We start from the raw sequence: 21,981 nt of genomic DNA, 5'->3' as shown, positions 1-21,981 counted from the left end.
TGGTGCACAAAGCCGGCCAACGGGCCGCAACCGTTTCGCATTTTCGTTTTCTTTCTTTTCATTGTTGAGGGGCGCATTCACCCATCACGACGCGCAGGAAACGAAGCTATCGCACCCCTCCTCGCCCGTCACGGACTGTCGAGGGTGCCAGTTGTGAAAAAAGGATGTGCATCATCGAGCTGCACCCGTGGTGGTGCTGTGCTGCGTTGTGCCGTCCTTCCTGCTGTCCCGACACATCTGCGCCGGTGTCTCTCTGACTCTCGCCTTCATCCCTCTCGATCCTCGCCTCTTTTGCCGAACTCACCCACACGCACCAACACATCGCTTGAGCTTACGATGCTCCGCTGGTCTCGGCTACTGCGCGGGCGACCCCCGCCGGTGATGGGGCACGCCAAGCGGATGCGCTTCGCCGGCGTCGACGACAATCCCTCCGTCACACACAAGCCGTGGGACACCAGCGAGCCGCTCATGGCGGACTACGGCTGGGAACGCGGTAAGCTGCCGAAGTTTCGCGCTCGTAGTCCGTTTCACCGCCAGCAGATCGCGCGCCGCATGGTGACGGAGCTGATCCGCAAAGACTACGTCATCGTAGGCGGCGCGCGCGCTCCGGCATTGCGCATCCTGGCCGACCACGTGGTCGAGCTCGCCAAGGCTGGTGACACGGACTCGCGTCAGCAGTTGGCCTACTTTCTACACGACCCCCTCATGGTCGACAAGGCCTTTGACGAGTATCCGCGTCGGTTCCGCGACATGAACGCCAAATACGCGATGATGACGCGCCTGAAGGGGCGCCGACGCAGCGACAACGTTGCCATGTACTTTGTGGAGTACAAAAATCGCGACATGAGCGACAATCACAAGGGCGAGGACTACACCGCTGGGCCGGAGCGCTTCTTCCTGCCGCCGCGCATCATCGAGACCGAAAAAGGTATTCAGCGCCCGCCGCACATGCAGATGGCGTTTGACCGGTGGGCGAGCAAGTTTAAGACGGAGGAGTTTCATCACTGGTGGCGGCTGCGGCACGCCAAGCTGCGCTACTGGGGTGTCCGCAACGTCCCGCATCCAAGCGATGTGGACCCACTCTGGACAGAGAAGGAGGAGGAGGAGTGGCACAACGAGATGCTGGCCAACACCAGCGACTTCGAGGACTTCGACCTCGACGACGACTCCTACGAGGCCGCCGGCGAGGGAGGCGGCCAGTGTGGCAGCTCATCTCCGTCAGGGATCGGACCGGAGCCACAGAAGAAGTTCTGAGCACGCGCCAGGACGTCCGCTTCCTTTTGTTTCGCTCTGTTCTCGCGACACAGGAGGAGCGTCCGTGTGCGTGCAGTCGCCCCACTGACAGTGCTGCATATCCAGTTGCCCTCTTGCCACGTTTCTTGGCGCAGGTGCGTGTCTGCATGCGTGTGTGGTGTGGCGGATCGTTGTACATGTCGGTGCGGCTTACCGTATGCGGCACCGCGGCGCCCCCTCAAGGCTTCACAGGTGTACGCGCACCGTCGCCGACTCGCTCGACTAATAACCCAACACAAACAGAGGAAGCGCCAAGCAACAGGAGTGAGCCATGCAGAGCGGAGCGCCATCACATCTGCGCGGCAAACTCGGGGGAGGTTGTCACAGTGCGTGGAGGCGCCCACGCCTCCCCACCCTTGCCGGCGAAAACGGCGCGCTTCTCGCAGAGCCTGTCACCCTAGTCGCGCGCAGGCCTATGAGTATGTGAACACCGACTGATGGATGGGAGCCGCTTCTCATGCTGTGTGCGGTGCAAGAGTGGTGCCCCTTTCTCTTGTTCTCTCTGTCGCTGGCGCACGCGTAGGCACGCACGTCGGCTTCCGCTTCTACCATCAGCAGAACTCGCGCAGCGGGTGCGTGCGCATCAGTGTGACGTGCAATCGTGGATGTGCCGTCGAAGTCTCCTCTGCTCTTCTCTCTCCTTTTGTGTCACTCTCCCCGGACTTCACACACACACACACACAAAGTATTCGGTGCGTACCACTTGACCACTCTCAGCCTTCCTCCGGCCGTTATTGCGGTGGTAACGCACAGCTAGCAAGAGACAGCAGCAGCGCGTCAGAGAGAGGGAGAGAGGTCTGCAGGCTGACCGAACTCCTGCGCGTGCTTTTCTGCAGCTGGAGTTCCGCACGAGTGCACTCAGCTCCCCACATCTCCGTCCCTCACGAACAGAGCTATGCATGCACTCAAGCACAGCACGTAACCACCCGCTCGCAACTCTCGGGGCCTTTGCCTCTTACCCTCTCCTTCGAGCCCTCCTGCACGGGGCAATGCCGCTAAAAAAGAAGGAGGAGGTGTGCGGGAAGCCAAACCAGTACAACCTGAACACCCTCGAGTATGACTGGAGAGAGCTGCCCGACACCCACATCCAGGTGCCGCCGCCGCAGCCCTGCGTGCGAGACTACTCCGCCCTTGCTGGCTATAGCGCAGCCGGCAACAGAGTAAATCCCATCACACACCAGCCGCTGCCGTCCCCTGGCGCCAGGTTTGGCGGCGTCAGCGTGGTTTCGCCAACGCCGTTGCCATCGCCGTCGAGACCAGCTCAAGAAGCGATGCGGCGCGCGCCGTCGCCGCAGGCTCATCATGACAACCGAGATCACGTGGCGGATCTGTTCGGTGACGGTGACGGTGGCGCTGGGCAAAGACCTGAGCGCGAGCCGCAGGGAAGAGCGCTGCCGCCGCCACTCGTAGCGGGGGAGTCGCCGCAAGCCCTGCCGTATCCCTCTTCCGGCGTGAATGGTCGAGGCGATGCAGTACACGGCAACGCCGCTGCATCGCCACCGGGGCCGTACGGCGCCGATGCTTTTAACGTCGTGTGGTCGCACGAGGACATCAAGCGGGCTGTGCACACAAACAGCTTAGAGGCTCACCGTTCCTACCTGCGATAGCACCCCGCTGCTCTGCTGCACCCTCACTCAATGCAGGCGCACATGTGCATGTGAACATTGGCTGCTGCACAGTGGAAGTCCCTCTGACCGACCCCACGCAACGCGGAATACCAACTACAAGCAACGGCAGCGACTGAGCGCGCTTCCGGCGCTGCCGCCTTCCTTCCTGCGCTATCTCCGTGGGCAACCGATAAGCAGCTACCGCAAATCACGACAGGAGGTGACAGTGGCTGCGCACCACCTCGGCTACTTGTAGACTGAGCCTGTGACCTTCAAAAGAAAAAGAGAGCCGCGAGAGGCCTACGAACGGCTTTGCAAGCTCATGTGCAAGCGCATATGAGGGCAAGAGGCATCGCGATTCCGCACCGCTAATGTTTTGATCCTCTCCCTCCACGTACGCATCTCTGAACGAGAATTTACTTACCTGATGCTCTGCTGGCCCTATCTGTGCCAATGCCGAACTATTCTGGGTGACAGGGTGAAGTGGCGACGGCGTACGGGGAGGGGGAGCTCCGTGCGCGGTGTCGCTGCCGCTGTCCGGTCGCGGGTGGCGTTGTGCGTCGCGGCGACCGGCGACAGTGTGAGCACGGTTGTGCCATTTGTATGTGGTGTGCAAGGCCACCATGCGCCTCGAGCGTATCCCACCCGGCCGTCACACTGCCTACTGCTGGTGTGTGTGTGTGTGGGGGGGGGCGAGTGGCGCTGGAGCCATGCCGCCATGGCAGCTAGATGGGCGCGATTTAAAGGGACGCAAGATGCTCTCCTGCTGTCTTCGCACTGCGTCGCTGCCGTAATCAACGCGCCGCGCATCGCTTTACTTTCTCTGCCGCTGCATTTGTCCCGTCGTCCTCTTTCTGTTACACCACACACACACACACGCCTGCACACGCGGCGCGTGGCACGTTGACATTATCGCCCCCCCCATCACATCCATCATCACCATCATTGTTGTAATCTCTCTTGCCTTACGCATTGTTCCGTGTCTGCGCGCTCCGCAGCTGATCTCTACCACCGCTAACAAACGCTATCACTCGCCGCCGCTCTTGTCCTCCTCCCATTTTCCGTTGTTCACCCTCGTACGTGCATCCCCATTCTCATCTCCACAATAAGAGGCGGCCGTCCCCTGGCTGAGCTTCTTTCCTTCCTCCTGTCGGTATCTGACTCCCCCTCTCCCGCCAACATTCTCTCGCGAAAATGCCGAAGAACATGGGTAAGGGCGGTAAGTCCTTTAAGGCTGGTAACTCGAAGGGCAACATGCAGAACCAGAAGCGTGACCTCACCTACGCCAACCCCGACGAGGGCGAGGAGTACGCGCAGGTAAAGAAGGCGCTCGGCAACCTCCGTCTCGAGCTCCAGCTCGCCGGTGGCTCCACCGTCATCGGCGCCATCCGCGGCGCCATGGTGCGCAAGGTGTGGATCGGCCAGGGCGACGTAGTGCTCGTGGCAAAGCGCGAATTCAATGAGAACGACGTAGTCGACATTATTCACCGCTTCACCCCGGCCGAGGTCCGCTTGCTGGTGAAGGAGAACGCCATCCCGCGTGACTTCCGGTCAGCCGAGGAGCGCGATAACAACGGCAACACCGATTATATCTTTGTGAACGACGAGGATGACGCACAGAACGACGACGATGACCAGAATGCGATCGACCGTAATGAGGTCATCATGGATGACCCCCTCGCGGCCCTCGACAACCTCTAAAATTGCTGTGACCTCAAAGGGAGACTGAAGAAATGAGTCAAACAATGCCAGAAACGAAGAAGAGGCCCCTCCCTCTCTCCTCCTCTACACACACCCCACACAGAGACATGCTTGCGTGGGCTCATGCTTGTATGGATGTATGTGTGTGCGTGTGTGGAGGGTTAGGAGGGGAGGGAGGGCCTTTCTTCCTTGCACGGAGCCCTTTTATCACGTGTCTCTCTCGTCATGTTCGTGTATGTCGGTGGTTCGTTTACGCGCTGGCGTTCCTTCGTTGCCTCTCCCTCTGTTGCGGCTCTTGTCACGGTGCCCCGTTCCTTCGTTTCTGAAGACTAACTTGTTCCTTTTTTTTTGTCTCTCGGTGTATGCGTCTGCGCTGATAGAGTCGTGTTCCTCACTCCCTCTATCACACACACACACACACACACGTCAACTCTGTGTGCGTTTGCGTGTGCGTGTGTGTGTGCCTTTCTCTTGTCGTATCTCCTCTTTGGCCAGACTCTGTATGTCGCTCCTTCCTCTTCTTAACGCATCTGTAAAGGAGCACGGTGACGGGCTTTCCATCTCATGAAGTATGGCTTCCGCAGACATCAACCGAGCGGCACATGGCCTGCAAAGCAGGCACAGATATGTGTGGTGTGTCGAATTGGGCTGTGAATGTGTGTGCGCGTGGTTATGGCCCCTCGTGCAACTGTTGGGGCGTCGCACCGGCGCCTTCTGATGCAGGTGGCTGCATAGCGTCTACGTTCTGCAGCGCCCTCTCCGCTCTTCGAGAGCGGTGCTGCATGGTAGAGGAGGGGCTCAAGGGAGAGACAAGGGGCCACGGAATACACGCAGGGGCCCACGGCGCCCTTTGGCCTTCTTCTTTTCTCTCACCATCTCCACATCTCGCGGTGTCCGTGCCCACGCTGCGAGCGCATGCCGGCATGATACCGCCCCCATCTTTTCTTTCGCTGACTCACTCACTCTCTCTCACTCCGCCCACTGTGCGAACCTAACCCCGTCACCTGTCGTCTTGCGGCTCCTCGCGTGAAGAGCCCAACCTCTGCCGGCCCCTCCGTGGCTCTCTGATCAGGTATGCGGTTGTGATGTTCATTCGTTCATCTCTGCCCCTGCGACGGCCAACAGACACGGCAGCTGTCGGACGGCCTCCACGCACCGCATTCTTCCACTCTGCATCGCATGAGCGCCGCAGCATTCACAGCGAAGGCAGTGAGGAGATCGCTGGTTTGCGTGTCTTCTCTCTCAACGCCGCACTCTGCGGTGATGACTCCCTCAAGCAGTAGATTGCTTGGAACCTCCTCTTTTCAGCCCACGCTCCTCTTGTGCAAGGTGCATCATTGCCCCGGGTGATTGGGTGTGGCGGTGGTGGTGGTGGGACGACTATGCGCGGCCACCCCCGACACTGCTCCTGGTTGGCCTGTGCTACCGGTCGGGGCACCAATCATCTGAGCTGGAGTGTCGTCCGTCGACGCTGCGAGCGGTATATACACAAGGCGGTGCGGTCTCCCAGCGTACCGCCGGAGTAAGGACGCATCGCCGGTGCACACGGGTTCGAAGTCAGGGGAGTGCAACATCGATGGAGTCGCGTACGGCGAGCTAACCGCCAAAGTCTTCTTTCGCGTTTATGAGAAAGGTTGTCCGGTGCTCATCGAACACCCTGCTGAGACGCACGGCAGTCACAACCCCCGCTCAGAGGAGGCGGTGCCGAAGCACGCCCTCCTCGATCCACATGGCTAAGACGAGATCACATCGCCGGCTTGCAGTCGTGACTCGTACGCGGCCACCAAAGACAACGATGCCACACCACATTCACAACTACGTTTGCCCATCAACCGGGTAAGAAGGGCGCACAGCAACCTGTGTTGATATCGCTTCAGCGATCGTCATCACCGTACTTGGGCAGAGATGGGCTCTCTGAGGGAACCCTCTACGAAGCTCGTGCGCACGCATCGAAAACCAGCGTTCAGCTTCGGTTTTGCAGGCATCAGCGCTGGTGTACCCCTTCACACGCAAGGTGCGGCCGTCACTGAGGTGCTGCACAACCGTCGGCGCTGGTGGCTCAGCGAGCTGTGCTGTGATTCCAACGACAGGACGCTGAGCGTGGTTTCGTTCCGCCCTGTCAACCTACACACCTGCACGGGCGGCAGAGGTGCACACGTGCGCTTGCAGGTATGACAACTTCGTCTACATCTCCTCTCGCTGGCATTACCGCACCCTCAACATCGGCGAGGCTGCCTGCATGCCGGCATTCATCTGAAGTCATGGAGCGACTGGTGACGGTGGCGGGGAGGGCGAGGAAGCGGGTGAGGCTGGCGGGTGGCACGCCTTGTGTCTCTGTTGAACACATCCTTGTTGGTGCTGCTCGCAGTCTTTCTCATGTCCCCGCGCGCACCTTCTCCAGCTGACTCCACCCGGTGTGGACACTCGAAGCGACAACTTCAGGTAAAGATCAGACATTTCTTGGGGGTGGGGAAGGGGTGCCATGCGGATGATGGTGGGAAGAGTAGTGGGCGGGGGAGGAGGAGGCTCGAGCGCAGCGGTGCGTGTCGAGGAGGCTTGTATGTAAAGCGGTAGCGGCGTCAATGCAGCACCGTAGACTATCCAAACTCCATCACGGAAGCACCTGCATGCCCCGCATTGCGCCTGCGAGACGCCATCTCTTTACTTCTCCATGCCACTACTCACCTCAGCGCGTCTTGCTGTCCGCCACTTTCTTGCTTTCTCTCTTTCGACTTCAGCCTCACGAGGGACGCGCTTGTGATCGACGGCCGCGCGTGCGTACAACAGGCGGGTGACGGCCGGCGACAGCACAGGCGTGTTAGCACGCGAGGAAGCGAAAACACACACGTTCACGGGGGAGAGGGGAGGTGGCTATTGGAACGCACCGGCACACGTGGGCTGCCGTGGAGAGAGAAGCGCCGTCCCTCACTGCCAAGCGCAGCCGCTCCCCTCAGGCGGCGCTGCTTCAACTGCCGCTCGCCTTCTCTGGCACTGAAACACCTCCTTTGCCGACGAGTGCTGCACGAGGCTGGGATGGGCAGCACAAAACCGGACCTCTCCCGTGCACTGCAGCAGCACCTACAGTCGGTGGGGGAGCGGGCAGGAGAGCGGCTCTTTGTCTACGCGCATGCTCAACGACAGAACCGAAAGGCTTCTATGAAGGCTCAGTGCTCCGATGAAACCGCGGACCTCTACCGTCCCGCGATGGGGCTGCTCGCCAAGCGCATGTCGAAGCGGCGTGCACCCTTGCACGGAGTGGCAGCAGCGCCGCGCGCGCCGTCGGTGCAGTTAGATGAGCCCACAGCGATCCAATTGCTAACTTCGGCACTGCCGCGTTACTGGCGGGAATTTCTCTCCCGCACCGCCGAGCGTGAACGACACCGACTGGCGCGACTGCGAAAACTGAAGCTGCAGGTAGTTGAGAGTGCAATGGAGGAGTGTACTTTCCATCCGCGTCTCTCGCCTCAAACGTGTCGATGCCCTGCGCGTGACTGTGATAGCTCGGGCGCAGCACCGCACGCGACCCCCTCCACTACCATTATCGATGGCGAGGAGCGAAGCTCCCATGCCCCCACGGAGGAATGGGCGGCTGCACTTGCCATGTTCGAGGCCGAGATGCAAGCGCTGCACGACACACTGGTGCGTCTTCGCCAAACGTGAACGACGTCGACGTATAACCGTCGCGGTCTGGTCTCGTTGACGAGTGTCTGTTCTCCGAGGTGCCCACCACGTCGGCTGCTCTTAGCGAGTGTGTGTGTGGGGGGGGGGAGAGTCTCACGCGTTGCTGGCACGCGTGCACGTGCCTCTATCTCTCACCGTTTGTACGCGAGTCACACAAGTACTTACACACAGACGCACACACGGACGCGCGCCTGCCCGTGCGTAGCGCCAACGCGCACGTGTCCGCTCAGCGGCACGCATCGTGTACCTCGTCATGTACACCATGACACACAATGGACAAAGAAGAAGCGCATAATCAGCAGGCGGCACCGGATCGAGATGGAGACCTGTCGCTCTGCGAGGAACGCCCTCCTCCCCCCCCCCTGACGCCTGACACGCCGCCTGAAAGTGCGCGGCAGGCGAGCACGCACCCGTACAGGCTCGTTCTGAGGTGAGGCCTTTGCAAAACCGCTGACGTCTCGGTGACAGGCGTAGCGCGGAGGAAAGGCGACGGGTGGAGCGTGCCGTTGGTGGCATCGTGTTCTCCCGCCGAGGGATCGCACGCGCCACCACGCACGGAGAGCCCGCTTTCCTCAGCGAATGGCGGATTTCTTCCTCTGTCCTCCGCACATCGCCGCCACCTCTTCCTTCCTATTGTATCATCTCTTTGTTACTCTGTCAGTTTCCCCATTACTGTCGGTCGACAGTCCCTCGTCTCGACCTGCATAGGCACCCGACGGCTTGTGGCGGTTTCCGCCTCTGTCTTCCTTGCTGAGGGCGCCCACTGCGAAGACACGACGGTGCTCGAGAGGCCGCCGCGCGCGTCGCACACGTGTCCGCGCCATGCGGGCTGCTCGTACCTTTCCACGGCGGGTCTGCGGCATTGGCTCCCTACCGAGCACTTCCGCGGCCCTCCGTTGTGGGGCACGGTGCATTCACCGCCACCACAGTCCTGACAGAAGTTACTCGCAGGAGATTCAGGACCGCCAAAACGCTTTTCGGTGGTCAGCACATCATGTGTTTCGTCCGCACCAGCACTTCACGTACGATCCTACTAGCTGGAGCCGCACGTTGGAGGAAAAGGTGAAGAAGTCGCGCACCTTATCGCTGGTGGAGCGGGTAAAGACGACGGCAGAGCACGTGGCGGAGCGCACTGGCCACATGGCGGCTCTCGTCGACGTCACTGAGGGTTGCATATCGAAAGCACAAAAGCCTGCGGAGCCCGCCTCCCAGATTGACGTCCCAGACTACTTCTTCGCCGCGAGGGACGCCTCGACCCCGCTGCAGGCGGCCACCGTTCCCGCGAACTCATCCACGCCATCGGACGGGTGGACTGCGGTGAGTCTGCAGGAACTCGTAGAGGAGGTGCAGCGCCTCCAGAGCCTTCTACATAGCCCACGCTACGCAGGAAACGCTTCCCTCCAGCGGCGCGACCGTCAGGCCGCTGACTTCCGCGCGACACTGTGGCAGCTCTATAAGCGCCTGCGCGATGCCCGAGTGGGCGAGACGGTGACGCTAGATGCTTGTGTCTTTGGTTGGTTTCTGCTGACACGGAACCTCGAGCCCCTCATCGAGACTGTGGCGTGTGCGCGCCCGCAAGAGGCAAACAAAGACTCGAGCGAGGGCAGCGACGAGGCAGCAGCAATACACGATGTCTTCGCTGCCCTCCGCACGGTGGTGCTGCAGCCCATGGCAGAGGGTAGACGTCTCTTCAAGGCTGCCACGTCGGGGGAGTTGTCGTTGGAGGCACTCATTGAAATCCTGAGCATCGCGACGCTGCCGTTTGTGCGACGGTGCTCCGAGAACGATGTCCTTGAGAGCCAGACTCTTGTGCGCTACGCTGAGTGCATCTCCGCTGCTGCCAGGCAGCGCGCACTCGACGTCGCTGCGGAACCCGACGCGGCCGGGCACGCAGCCGCGCAGGAGTGGCTCGATCCACCGCACCTGGCTGCGTGGGCAACCTCGCTGAAGCGCCTGCAGGCGCATGAGGTGCCTATTCTCGGCACGGTCTCCGGCCTCGAGGTACAGGTGGAGCACGCAGCCGATTACGTGACGCAGCTGCTCGAGACCATCACGGGTGTGACGCCCGGTGGCCATGTGATTGCGAGCCTCTCTCGCCCCCAGCCCAGAACGCAGAAGGCGGCATCTCAGGTGCGACAGGATGCCGCACCGAAGCCGGTTTGCCTGGATGCAACGGCGGCACCGCACGGCGTGCAGAACCCGCCGACGGAGAGCGGTGATGCCGTGAACATTCTTGTGGCGGCTACGGCTATGCTGCACTTTTCTCATCGCACTGAAGGCACGAGCATGACGCGGAAGGAGGGCGCGCGGCGCATCGTTTGTGCATGTCTGCGCATGCTGACCCACGTGCCCAATTATGACCTCTGTCCCGACGATGTGGTTGCGTGGGCGTCCGAGGTCCTTGATGCAGGGCACCTGATGCACATGGACGACCTCTACTGCACCGCGCTTGGAGATGGCGGGACGGCCGGAGGGAGCCGGTCGGCGGCGCTGCGATTTCTTCTGCTGCTCTCGCGACTGTCCTACGGCTCTGTTGTGCACCGTGCGGCGCTGGGGCGGATGGTACTTTGCCTGTGCCGATGGCCGGAGCCCGCGCACACAAGTTTCAAGGAGTCAAGCGAGTGGCGCCGCCTGCGCGGCGTAGTCATGCGAGGAGCGCTGTGCGTCCTGCAAGTGCCTGATCTGGAGGCAGGGGCCGCGCTGCGGGCCAGCGAGGAGACAACGACGTGGCTTGAAGCGCTAGCGTTCGGCGAGTACGGCGGTGCCGTTCCGATGACACTGTGGCGAGATGCCGCTCTCTCGCTCTTTCCGCACCTTTGCTACCACGTTGAGGGCAGCACAGCAGCTTCTTCCCCTTCCCCGCCGCGCGTGGGCTCTTGCGCGTCGCGTTGCCGTCCAGAGGAGGCGCAGTCTCTTTGCGTCTTATGCTCTCGCTACGTGGCACGGGAGGAGACTGGTGCCTCGGCCCCCGCCAACCTTCGCAGTATCTTCACGGCGCGGTGCATTGCAGAGTGTCTAGCCGTCGTGCTCAGCAACCCGGCGCTGCCAGATGCGCTTCTGAACTCGGCGGATGCGTGGGATGGCCTGTGTGCCTCGTTACCCGAGCCGGTTAAGGTGGTGGCGGCGTGCATGCAGGAGGTGGTGCGCCGTGACGCGCCCCCACCCAAGGTGCTTTCTTTCTGAACCCTTTGCTCCTCCGTGTGTTGTCCGTCCGTAAGCCGCCTCTCCTGCATCACCCCGGATCCCTACTCGTCTTTGTGAGCTCCTTTGGTGCGGACTGTTCTCCCTCCCTCTGCCGCACACGCCAGCGTGCACCTGCCGTGAAGAAGGGAGAAGTGTAGAGGGCAGTCATCACCGATAACCCCCCCCCCCACACACACAGACACACACATACGCACCTGCATTTTAGGCTTCAGTGCGGTAATCGTGGTAACCAACGCTGCGAGGTGATTGTTCGCTTAACGTATGTGACAGGTTCGCCCGTGTGCCTGCCTCGCTCTCGCTGTGTGCGTTCTTACTGAGGGTTCACAGGGGACAGTGGATCAATATGAAGCAGAGGTTGTCGTGCCTGCTGTCGCGAGGCACACACGGCAACGTGCATAAACACAGGCGAAACCGAGAACAAGTGGCGCCTAGCCCCCGTGGCGGATGAGAGGGAAGTGCTGTCCAGAACTGCAGAGTTGCTGTGCACGCTTCGTTGTCACCACACGGCTTGAATGACCGCAAGTGGGGTCTCTCCCGCCAGTTCCAGTGTGGCCCTGCACCTCTATACTTGTTTACGTTGGTGTGACATCCATGTGTACCCCGCCACTAACCTCCCCCTTCCGTTCTTCTCCCATGCGCGCTTTTTAGTAGCTTCTTATCTCAGGGCGTCCACCGTCATCGTCGATAGCCCCGGCTCTTTCTCTGAGAACGTTGTGCGAACACCACCGTGCAGTCACGCACCCTCCCTCCCCCCACATACACGACAACGAGCGAACGCGAAGACGAGGGAAGGTCAAAATGCCCGAAGAAGTCGTGCTCATGATGGACCTGAAGGGTGTCCTGACATCATCTCCGTTCCCCGCTGCACGGCGCCTTGCAGAGAACATGATGCGGTGCGTCTTCGAGCGCGCTAGCTCGCACATTATAGTGAAGCGCATCCAGGAACGGCCCGTGCCGTTTCTGGCGAAGAAGTACAGCAACTTTTTCTTCACCGTGGCGAAGTTCACAGAGCGCACGCGCGGGTTGAAAGGTGCCTTCGAGCGACTGGAGCTGGGCGAGCTGAATCGGCTGGAGTTCATCACAGCTTTCAGGGAGGAGATCGATTTTATGCTGCTCGCCCTCTCCAAGCAAAACCCAGAGGAGCTGGAAGCTATGAACATTGCCTTTCCCAAGAAGGTCGATGCTCTCAAGAAGCGCTTCCCGCTCCTCTGCGACCCTGTCGTGCAGGTGCACATCCGCGAGCTGCTGGATGTTGAGGCCTTCTTGTGCACCATCGAGAAGGTTTCGCCGCGCAAAAATGTGCTGAACCTGCTGCACTACCTGCGCACCAAGAGTCAGCAGGAGATTCGCCTCTTCGCCATCGGCAACGCGTGGGAGTTCGAGGGGCAGTACCGACGTATGGTGACGGCCATGAAGTACTCGGTGACCGACTCTGTCTCCTTTGCCTACCCGGTCATCTGCCCCGTCGAGTACGGCGAGAGCGCCGGCTCCTACCAGAACAGCTTCCAAGTGACGGGCCTCTTCGATGGATATGTGCAGAGCTACATCTCCCACAAGCGCAAGCCGTATCCTGACATCTTCATGCAGGCGCTGGAGGAGGTGCGCACAAGCCGCGTCCCCACCGGCGAGGCACTGCGCTACGATATGAAGCCGAACATCTTCTACTTTGACGACGTGGAGGCGCACTGCGAGGTGGCCCGCGAACTGCCAGGCAACCCGTTCACAGACGTCTTGCTGATTGAGGATGGCGCGTGCGACGTGTACAAGGACATTGTGCGTGCTTTGAAGATGGTCGCGGAGAAAGACCCTTTCTGGGCTGAGGTAGTGGCCGGCGTAGAGAAAGAGATCGCCCCGATGTTCAGGCCATCGAGGACCCCAGACGGCAGGCCCACCTCGTGGGTGACGGAGGAGCTGCATAACTACAGCAACAATTTGCTCTTCGTCGGACCGCCACCGAACGATCTGTGCTCGCCGGTGAGCACTCTCGAAAAGGACCGCTACCGCATGGACGAGGAGGACCAAGAGCGTATTCTCTTCTACTGCGCGCAGCATCTGCCTCACCTCTTTCCCCTGAAGATCCCGCCGCGGCCAGAGGCAAACATGAATCTGCGCACACAGCCGGGACTGGCCACTTCGGCCGGCCCCGTCCTCTTCGAATACGTCGAAGGCAGCCGCTTCTTTGAGTCGTACCGACTGACGCTGCGCACCGGCAGCTACATCTTGCGAATTCAGCCGCGCGGCCCGTCTCCTTACGGTTCCGCCGACATCCGCCGCGAGTACGAGACAATGGCGCACCTCTACGAAACTTCACCGGGGCTGCAGATCCCAACGCCCCTGTTGTACTGCGACTCCTACGCTGTGTGTGGACGTCGCTTCTTCCTCCGCCGATACCGCGACGGTGAGAACATCAACGCCATTTCGCAGCTGATTCAGCCGCGCATTCGCCGGCCTTACTCTCTGCGACGTGTGTCGATCAATGTGGAGCTCCGACCCAAGCTGTTCTACAAGCAGGCGATTGCAGTGCTCTCGGTGCTGCATAATTCGCCGCTGCCGCCCTTCATGAAGCAGGCGGAGGAAGAGATGCGGCGCACGAAGCGGCACAAGCACCCGCTGCTGGCCATGGTGGAGGAAAGCATTGAGATGTACAAGTTGGCGCTGTCCAAGAGCGGCACCGCTGGCCGCTTTGGTGTTCAGCTACGCTCCGCCACAGTGGAGGAGCTGTCGCGCGGCATTTTGGCCTGCTTTGACCAGACGCAGCTGTCGCACCAGATGATCCCAATGCCGGACCGCCTCGTCGCCCTGCACGGCAACTTCAACCTATCCTCAGTACTCTTCACGCACCGCTCACTGGAGGGCCGTGCAAAGTACCCGCCGCATTTAATTGGCATGGTGCAGTTTAAGTTCACTCGACTCGGCGACCCGCTCGTCGACGTCGCGTCGGCGTCGATGTTCTGCTTCCTCAGGCAGCCCGAGGGCATCTGTGACGCATCACACGACATCCAGATTCTCTTTCCGTCTCCGAGCGACCTCCTCGAGATGTACTGCAGTGCGCGCGGCTACATGCTGCACCTCGACCGTCGCCGCCGCGACGATATCTTCAAGGTGTACCTGGCCAGCCTCTGCCTTCAGCAGGCCACGATGCTCATTACCGACATCGTGTCTAGCACGATTTCGCCGCATGCGAAGCGCTACTCCGATTCTCGCAGCATTGCGCAGGCGGATCAGCTGGCGAAGCGTGGCCTTGACGTCCTCCACAGCCGCACGGCAGCGAAGCTGTAAGCAGGCCCTATGCGAAGTCACCGCATGGCTTGCAATTTGGCAGGGACTTGATGGGAGGGAGCCAGCGCTGCGAAGCGCTGAGGGGGAAGCGGTTTCACCGTCTCCCTCTCTGTCACGTGTTCCAGCCCCCCCCCCCCCCGATCAACGAGGAACGCCGCTCCACACGGCAGGCCACCTTCTCCCCGACGAACACACACACACACACACACACACAACAAAACGAAGACGACAGGAGACCATCGGCTTGCGCACGCTCTCCCTGTGAACTAACAAGTCATAAACGAACGAACGGAGCGCCGCCCGTGGACAGCGTTCACATTGCATTAACTCGTGGGAGGGGTGGGGATGGGGGACTGCTAAGGGAGCGGCAACCGAAAGGTGAGCTGAAAGTGACTGGACTCCGCCGCCCCTCACGCTATCTCTCCCGTCGTTGATCAACTTCTGCCGGTCTGTGTCTCGGTGCTTGGGCGCATATGACTGTCTAGGCGCGGGAGAGCGCGAAGACGATGTGCGCGCGAGAGCGCAACGGAATATCGACAGCACAAACCAGACCGAAAGTTTCCGTTAAACACGCGAAGTATATGCACACACACGGAGGAGCCCCGAAAACGCATTTTTCTACTTTTTTTTTTCTTAATGACGTGTTTCACGTGCATGCTTTGCTTCGCTGAGGGAATCAAGCGGTGCAATCGACCAGCGTGCGTGGCTGTCATGGCGCCTCTTTCTTTGGTGCACCCTTCTGCACTCGTCTTTGCCGGGCCTATCGCGTCGTCATGAATGCTGCATGCGTGCGTCTTACACGTACGCTTGCGCTGTGCGTGTGCGTCTCTCTGTGTGTTTCCGTTCTGGTGGGCGTTGTCTGCGTGTGCTCGGGAGCCTTCTATGCGTTCTTGCGCTTGCGGCGCGTGTGAGTTCTTTTGCGAGCGCAGAGATTACCTGGATGTAACTCGAGGACAAAGAAGGAAAATAGAATAAGTGCGGCTGAGTCTTTGGAAAGCGCGAGTGCAGTAGTCGTGGCACTGGCCTTCCAGAAGCGACGCAGCGGTCGATTCTATAGGTAGCTTCTGACGCCTTGGTGGAATTTCCGAAGTTGCGGGACGTCTGCGTCTGCCTGGCTCTGGGCACACGCCTACTTTGCTGAGGCTGCACTGCCACAGCAACAGTCTGCCGAGATGGATTGTCTTGGCTATCCTGCAGTGTTCGCCTGCCGGCCATTCCAGTCTATCGAGACGGCGTCCTCTCCTCCCCCCATCTCACCCCTCGCTCACTCGCCCGTCGCCTCGTGGTGGTCGCATATGGAAAGCTTGTAGCCCTTTCCGAATCGCCGTTCTCGGATGAGTGGAGTTGTTGGACGACACAGACACAAAGACACCTGCACAAGCGCAGGTAAGGACACTAACACACGCTGTTATGTGCGACTGTGACTTGGTGGCGCTTAAAAAGCGCGCGCATAAACGTCTGCGCGCTCGTGTCCTGCATGCATCAGAAACAAAGTAGCAAAACAAAGAAAAGAGCAAAACGAGGAAGGGAGAGGGGAGGGATACGTGACGTAACCGTCCACCGGAGTGCGCGCCACGGGTGCAGCTCGCTGCCACGTGCTGTGCTGAACCCATATTGTTGCTGCTGCTTATACATTGGCGGCTTTTTGTTTCCCCTCTCGCTGCCTCCGTCTGTCTTCCAGCGAGTTGAGCACCACGCCCCTGCTTCCACGACTGCTCCTTTTCCTTCGGCTGCTCATTCTTTCGATCCTGCGTGTTGTTCCTTTGTGGCGGTACACAGATCCTGCGCTGTGCACTCTGTGCTCCCATTTTCATATCTCCCTTTATCTCTGCCTGGCGCCCTTGTCGGAAACTTGCCGCGGTGCCGGTGAATCTGCTCGCAGCGCCATGCCGATAGAGTCGGCGATGAGTGAAGCGCACACGGACTTCAGGGGCTGCAGCCTGCTGCCTGACTTCGCGGCTGTGGCAGACGTCTCGGAGCGCACCGGGGTAGGGTACTTGCAGTACAGCAATGGCGCCATCTACGAAGGCGAATGGCTAAATGGCGAACGCCACGGCCTTGGGGTGTGCTACTACCCTTCCGGCAACATCTTCGTCGGCCAGTTCCGCTCAGGGCTGATGGAGGGGCCGGGCACGATGTTCTTCGCGACGGGCGAGTGTTTCAGCGGCGAGTTCAGGGACTCGACCATCTACAAGGGTGTCTACAGCCGTCAAGGGCGCGAGATCTGTGGTGTCTGGAAAGACGGCAATCGAGTGAGTGAGATGCCCACCAAAGCACCCGAGGTACTCCAGCGTGCCCGCGCAGCCCTCTTCGCGACCATTGTAGAGCAAGTCAACGAGTACCTCTGGGGAGCTGCAAGCAATCCAACAAAACTCGTGCTCTCTGCACCGCCCGAAGGCGCGGCACTGAAGGCACCTCTTGACATCCTCAGTTCTAGCACGGACGCGCACGGCACACCCAAAACGCCACCACAGCACCTCACTGTGATACCTACCTTCGATGCAGGAAATCAGAGTTTCACGAGCGTCCGATTCCGCCCTAACGCGTCCCTTGCGGACGGCGACGCGAAGAGCAGCGCGCATGGCACCGTCACACAGTACGGCTCCCCTGCCACAGTTTTCGCCTGCGCGGCGCCGGCCCCAAACGAGATCTTTTCCGTCCGGCGCTTCACGCTGCGCTGCTTCGTCTTTCTCTTTCCTTTTTTGTCACTGCCGTGGGTGCCGGTGGCCCCGCTGCGCATCACCTCGCTGCACGAGGAGAGAGAGTTCGTAGTGAGTGGGGCTGCGCTGCGCAGCGACTTCGACGCACCGTCGTTCTCTATGTGCGTCATTGCTGTTGGAATGCTGTGCCAGATCGTCGCCATCATTCTTGTGGCTTCCCGGGTTCCGCTGGGGAAAGTGCAAGATGGCAAGCTGACACTGCCGGAGATGGTCGTGCCCTGTGTGCTGTGGCTCCTTGTCGCACTGGTGAAAGCGTCCTACATAAGCTTCTTCCGATTTCCACACGGGCTGGAGAGGGTTGACCGGCGGCTTACACCGAAGCTGTCGGCCCTGGCGGCGAGCCTGGTCGATGCAAAGTCGAGCGTCTGCATCTTTACCTACGACGACGATGGCAAAGGCAAGGTGATGAACCGACACTACAAGTACCGCTGGCTGCTCTTCGGCGTCGTGTTGGGCTTGTTAATGAGCCTCTCCGCACCGGCGACGCGCGGCGGGTATGGGCACAATATGTTCGGCTCTAACGGCTTCCAACTGACAGCCGCCCTTCTCGCCTTCTTCGCGACGTTTTTATTTGCGGCGACGCTGACGTTTTCGGTGCTCAAGATCACAGACATGCAGCGCGAAATCCGGGCGAAGCTGCACGTACTGACGAACCTCGCCTTTTTAGAGCGCCGATGCCTCATGAGCCCCAGCAAACATGCGAGCATCGCCTTCGATCTCGACGAAAGCTTCAATGCCAAGAACGTGTTCAGCGGCTTTCCAGGCTGGTACAGTCTACGCTCCCTCATCCTCTACGCCTCTGCGTGCGCCAATCACCGCGCGCGCACCACCGCGATGCGCGTTTTCTGGTTCGCGCTCGTGTGCGCCTTCATTGTGGGCATCGCCGACACACTTCTGATGATCCAAAACAACAGGCCCGGCGATCAGTACTACTCCACCGCCCACTCCTACGCGTTCTTCACCTTTCTCTTCTGGGGCGCGTTGCTGCACCGTTACCTGTACGTGTGCATTTCCACCCGCCGCGAGCTGCAGCACCATCTGTACATCATGGACATCGCCGGGCTGTATCACCGTGTGAAGCTGAGTGACTCGGAGGCCGGCGACATCATTCAGCAGTGTCGCTGCATCTCCGAGAGCAACGACGCAGAGCCGGAGATATTCCCTGTGATCATCTACTGCTTTGTGGTCTTCTTGACGGTCATTCTGAACTTAGCGGCCATGACAGCCATCTGCTACCAGCTAGGTCGGGCCATCTACCGCTGAGCGTCGGACTGTGCGTGGACGGGTGGTGGGAGGGGCTCGGAGAAAGACGCGTGAGGAATGCTGCCGCTTGGATGAGGACGCAGCGGCAGCGGTCGTCCTACACATGCGTCAGTTTGTAGATGACGGGTAAGGCACGCGCTCTTGTGCGCACATGTGTTTTGGGTCTTTCCAAAGATCTCGGCGGATGCTGCATGCATGCTCGGACAGGCCTTCCCCACCCCTCGCCTCCCTCGCAAGTGCCACCACACACCGTATCCCCGCTCCCCCGTTGCTGTTCTCCTTTGGTACCCCTTTGGTTCTGCCCCCCCCCCCACCTCTCACTCGTCGCTGCATCCTACCATTCAATGTACCGTAGAGCCGTGGGGTGCCTGCCAGCGGCTTCGCACAGTGTCCCTGACGACGCTGGGCCTCCTGCAACGTAGACATTGCCGATGGGTAGTGAGGGAGGAAGCACAAGAGACGAGTGCGCCCCAAAAGACAACATTCGAGAGGTGCCCACTGCGCATAGTAATCGACGCATGCAGCAAAAAAGAAAACGTTGAGACGAGAACGCACAAGGAGAGAGCAGCGAGCGACATCAGAGACGGCCACTCGCTCTCAGCTGCACCGCCATGCCCGCATCGCACGGGAGCCACCCGCTTCCCGTTGTCTTCTTTCTTTTGACGGCCTCATGGAGGCTACAGCGAGCCGTATGCACCGTGGCGCCCGCATCAGGCACGACGCACCCGTTCTTCCCTCCCCCTCCCCTCGGCAACAACGGATGGGCACATGCGTAATCGGAAAAGGCCACTCGCGAGCAGCTCCCTGTCTTCTCTCCTCTCCCCACGTGGCGGCTACTCGCAGCGCCTGTCGTATGCAGACCAGACTCATTGCACCGGCGCAGCCTCATGAGCTCTTTGCACGCCATCAAACTCGGTGTCTCGTAATCCAAGGAAAAGAAGGATAAAGTGCGAAAGGCGAGGGGTAGAGGCCGAAGGTGAGGAGGCTCGGCCGGCCCTTCCCCTGCTATTGTCAGGGTGCAGCCCAGATTCTATGGCGCACCCTTGCCTACAACAAGGCGGCCGCACAGCGGCAGCGAAGGCGTCACAAACGCTGTGCGGTCACACTTTTTCGGCGGAGCATCATCGTTTTCTGTGCTCGATAGCTCAGACGAGAGGTTGGGCTGGCCGTGTCTGGGTCCCCGTCCCTGTCGTGGAGCGCCTTTCTCTCCGACTGGCCGACAGCCCATTTACACCGGCGCGACTGGTGAGCTCCAACGGGAGCGTATGTGTGTATCACAGCTCCCAGTTTGTGGAGCCGCTAGACGTCCTGCGAGAGCGGTGGAAGGCCCACGTGCGCGGCCTTGAAAACGCGGAGAAGGACCGCAACGCGGCTCTACTGGCATCGCAGGCGGCGCCAGACGCACTTCCGCTGAGCACCAATGGCGAACGATTTGACAGTGCTACGGAGGAGTGCATGCTCCGTATCATGAGCAGCCGCGCGAACGCAAGTCGGTACTGGGCAACGGAGGCTGAGGCGAAATGGCTGTATCGCGCACCGTTCACAGACGCCCACCTCTCGGATCCGGGAAACCGCGTCGTCTCTCACGCGAACGAGCTTTGCCGTCCCATGGCGCTCTACAACGTGGCGGGCACTGCCGACCCTAGCCGCTTTACCCCGCTCACGTGCCGCCGCTACGACCCGGTGAATTACGCCGGTCGTTTCTACAGACCTGCGGTGGCCGTGCGCATGAAGGCGTTCGCGCTTCAGTACAACTGTCTCCACGAGCGGCAGTGGATCACACAGCGCCGCGCGATGGGCCTCGGACTTTCCATACTGCCACATATTCCACTTCTTGCTTTTTCGCTTGATATGCCGCTTTTTCTTATCAACATTGGCGCCACGCACAGAAGGAGTGCACCGGCGCCAAGGGTCTCACCCGCGATAGCCGCGGACTGCATCGTCACATCAGAAGACGTCCTCGAGGCCCCCGAGCGTCAGTGCGAGAGACGCTTGCTGTTGCCGTCGCTTTCATGACGGTAGTCCTCCCCCGCTCCTCGCCGCCGATCCAGTTCACTGCGTTCTATGCTTTGCTGCTGCCCGGGCACACGCCGAAAGCTGCACACGGCTTGGCGTGTGTGTGTGTGTTGCACCTCTGCCCATACTTCCCTCGTGTTGGTTTCTGCTTCGTTACGACTGCTTCCTCATGTTTTTTTTTTATTGTTTGCCCCGCCAAGCGCATCCTGCTTTCTCCTTGTCGAAGACTTGCTCTACTTTCACGGAGGACAACCGTGCATCTGTGCGGGGGAAGGCGAGGAAGCGTGAGAACCCCACTCACCCTCTTCTCCTGCAGCTTCGGAGCAGCTCTACCCCCGCGCTCCACCCAAACGGCAACGGTGCGCGAACGCGTCCCCTCTCCCTCTCCGCCTCCCTCCTTATGTTGTGTTGCCGCCACGTCCCTCCACATCGCATTCCCTTCTATTCTTTTTTGTTTCCCATAAACCTTTCTTGCTCCTCTGCGGCACCTTCCACACGGAGTGGTTGGGTTCCACGCTGTTGTCTGCATGGCGCGCGTGGTGATCACGAATGCCTCCTTCTCTGCCCTGACGGTCTTGCAGGCACTGACATTCCTCATCAACCTTACGTGTAAAGAGCCGGCGCTGGTGTCGTTGGCACGTGAGCAGCACGCGCGCCTTTCTGGTGTCAACTCGTTTCAGCGAACAAAAAGTGCAGAGCTCGTGTGCGCCTCCACACCTCTTCGATTCTCTCGGCTATACTCTCCCCCTCCTATAGAATCTTTGCCTGCCTGCCCCCTCCCTCTCTCTTCCGCCTGCCGTACTCAGCCCCGATGTTGCGACAGAGCGTGCGGTGGCTTGCCTTCATGTCCCCTGGCGACCTGTATGCGCTCAGCCAGCGCAGCAGCTTCTCCTCCTACACGCAGTACAGCGACGCATCTGCGTTAGCCCGCTCGTACAAGAGGTGCTCACGGGCTGAGAAGCTGAAGTGTGAGGAGCGTGCCGAGGCAATCAATGACGAGGTTGAACGCGCCTACCAAACGGAAGCTCAGCTGCTGAGGCAAGAAGATAGCGATTTGCGCTCGAACACATGTGGTGCAGCAGCTCACAACGAATGACAAGGGGTTTTGTATGCGCCATATCGGATGGGAGGAGAGGCGCGCGGGGTGGGGGAGCTCCGTGCGCGGTGTCGCTGCCGCTGTCCGGTCGCGGGTGGCGTTGTGCGTCGCGGCGACCGGC

The 21,981-nt window shown here is 60.3% G+C and overlaps 8 protein-coding genes across 8 annotated transcripts; all 8 read left to right on the top strand.

The window, feature by feature from the left end:
* Window positions 1–336: 336 nt before the first annotated feature.
* Window positions 337–1,254, top strand: LDBPK_160170 (50S ribosomal protein L17, putative; the record flags this gene model as incomplete). The annotated part of the gene is made up of 1 exon (XM_003859657.1): window positions 337–1,254. The coding sequence occupies one exon, from the start codon at window positions 337–339 to the stop codon at window positions 1,252–1,254; it is 918 nt and encodes a 305-aa protein (XP_003859705.1).
* A 938-nt stretch (window positions 1,255–2,192) lies between these two features.
* On the top strand, window positions 2,193–2,900 carry LDBPK_160160 (hypothetical protein, conserved; the record flags this gene model as incomplete). Its single annotated transcript, XM_003859656.1, has 1 exon — window positions 2,193–2,900. The coding sequence occupies one exon, from the start codon at window positions 2,193–2,195 to the stop codon at window positions 2,898–2,900; it is 708 nt and encodes a 235-aa protein (XP_003859704.1).
* Window positions 2,901–4,094: 1,194 nt separating this feature from the next.
* On the top strand, window positions 4,095–4,601 carry LDBPK_160150 (eukaryotic translation initiation factor 1A, putative; the record flags this gene model as incomplete). The annotated part of the gene is made up of 1 exon (XM_003859655.1): window positions 4,095–4,601. One exon carries the CDS (start codon window positions 4,095–4,097, stop codon window positions 4,599–4,601), a length of 507 nt encoding a protein of 168 aa, XP_003859703.1.
* A 3,033-nt stretch (window positions 4,602–7,634) lies between these two features.
* On the top strand, window positions 7,635–8,261 carry LDBPK_160140 (hypothetical protein, unknown function; the record flags this gene model as incomplete). The annotated part of the gene is made up of 1 exon (XM_003859654.1): window positions 7,635–8,261. One exon carries the CDS (start codon window positions 7,635–7,637, stop codon window positions 8,259–8,261), a length of 627 nt encoding a protein of 208 aa, XP_003859702.1.
* Window positions 8,262–9,104: 843 nt separating this feature from the next.
* Window positions 9,105–11,465, top strand: LDBPK_160130 (hypothetical protein, conserved; the record flags this gene model as incomplete). Its single annotated transcript, XM_003859653.1, has 1 exon — window positions 9,105–11,465. One exon carries the CDS (start codon window positions 9,105–9,107, stop codon window positions 11,463–11,465), a length of 2,361 nt encoding a protein of 786 aa, XP_003859701.1.
* An 819-nt stretch (window positions 11,466–12,284) lies between these two features.
* Window positions 12,285–14,765, top strand: LDBPK_160120 (hypothetical protein, conserved; the record flags this gene model as incomplete). Its single annotated transcript, XM_003859652.1, has 1 exon — window positions 12,285–14,765. One exon carries the CDS (start codon window positions 12,285–12,287, stop codon window positions 14,763–14,765), a length of 2,481 nt encoding a protein of 826 aa, XP_003859700.1.
* Window positions 14,766–16,651: 1,886 nt separating this feature from the next.
* Window positions 16,652–18,748, top strand: LDBPK_160110 (hypothetical protein, conserved; the record flags this gene model as incomplete). The annotated part of the gene is made up of 1 exon (XM_003859651.1): window positions 16,652–18,748. One exon carries the CDS (start codon window positions 16,652–16,654, stop codon window positions 18,746–18,748), a length of 2,097 nt encoding a protein of 698 aa, XP_003859699.1.
* A 1,032-nt stretch (window positions 18,749–19,780) lies between these two features.
* On the top strand, window positions 19,781–20,764 carry LDBPK_160100 (hypothetical protein, conserved; the record flags this gene model as incomplete). The annotated part of the gene is made up of 1 exon (XM_003859650.1): window positions 19,781–20,764. One exon carries the CDS (start codon window positions 19,781–19,783, stop codon window positions 20,762–20,764), a length of 984 nt encoding a protein of 327 aa, XP_003859698.1.
* Between the last annotated feature and the right edge of the window lie 1,217 nt (window positions 20,765–21,981).

The sequence above is a fragment of the Leishmania donovani genome, chromosome 16, assembly GCF_000227135.1.
Source record: "Leishmania donovani BPK282A1 complete genome, chromosome 16".
NCBI lineage: Eukaryota > Euglenozoa > Kinetoplastea > Trypanosomatida > Trypanosomatidae > Leishmania > Leishmania donovani.
The sequence above is the reverse complement of the archived record's forward strand: the minus strand, read 5'-3'. Positions and strand labels throughout refer to the sequence as shown.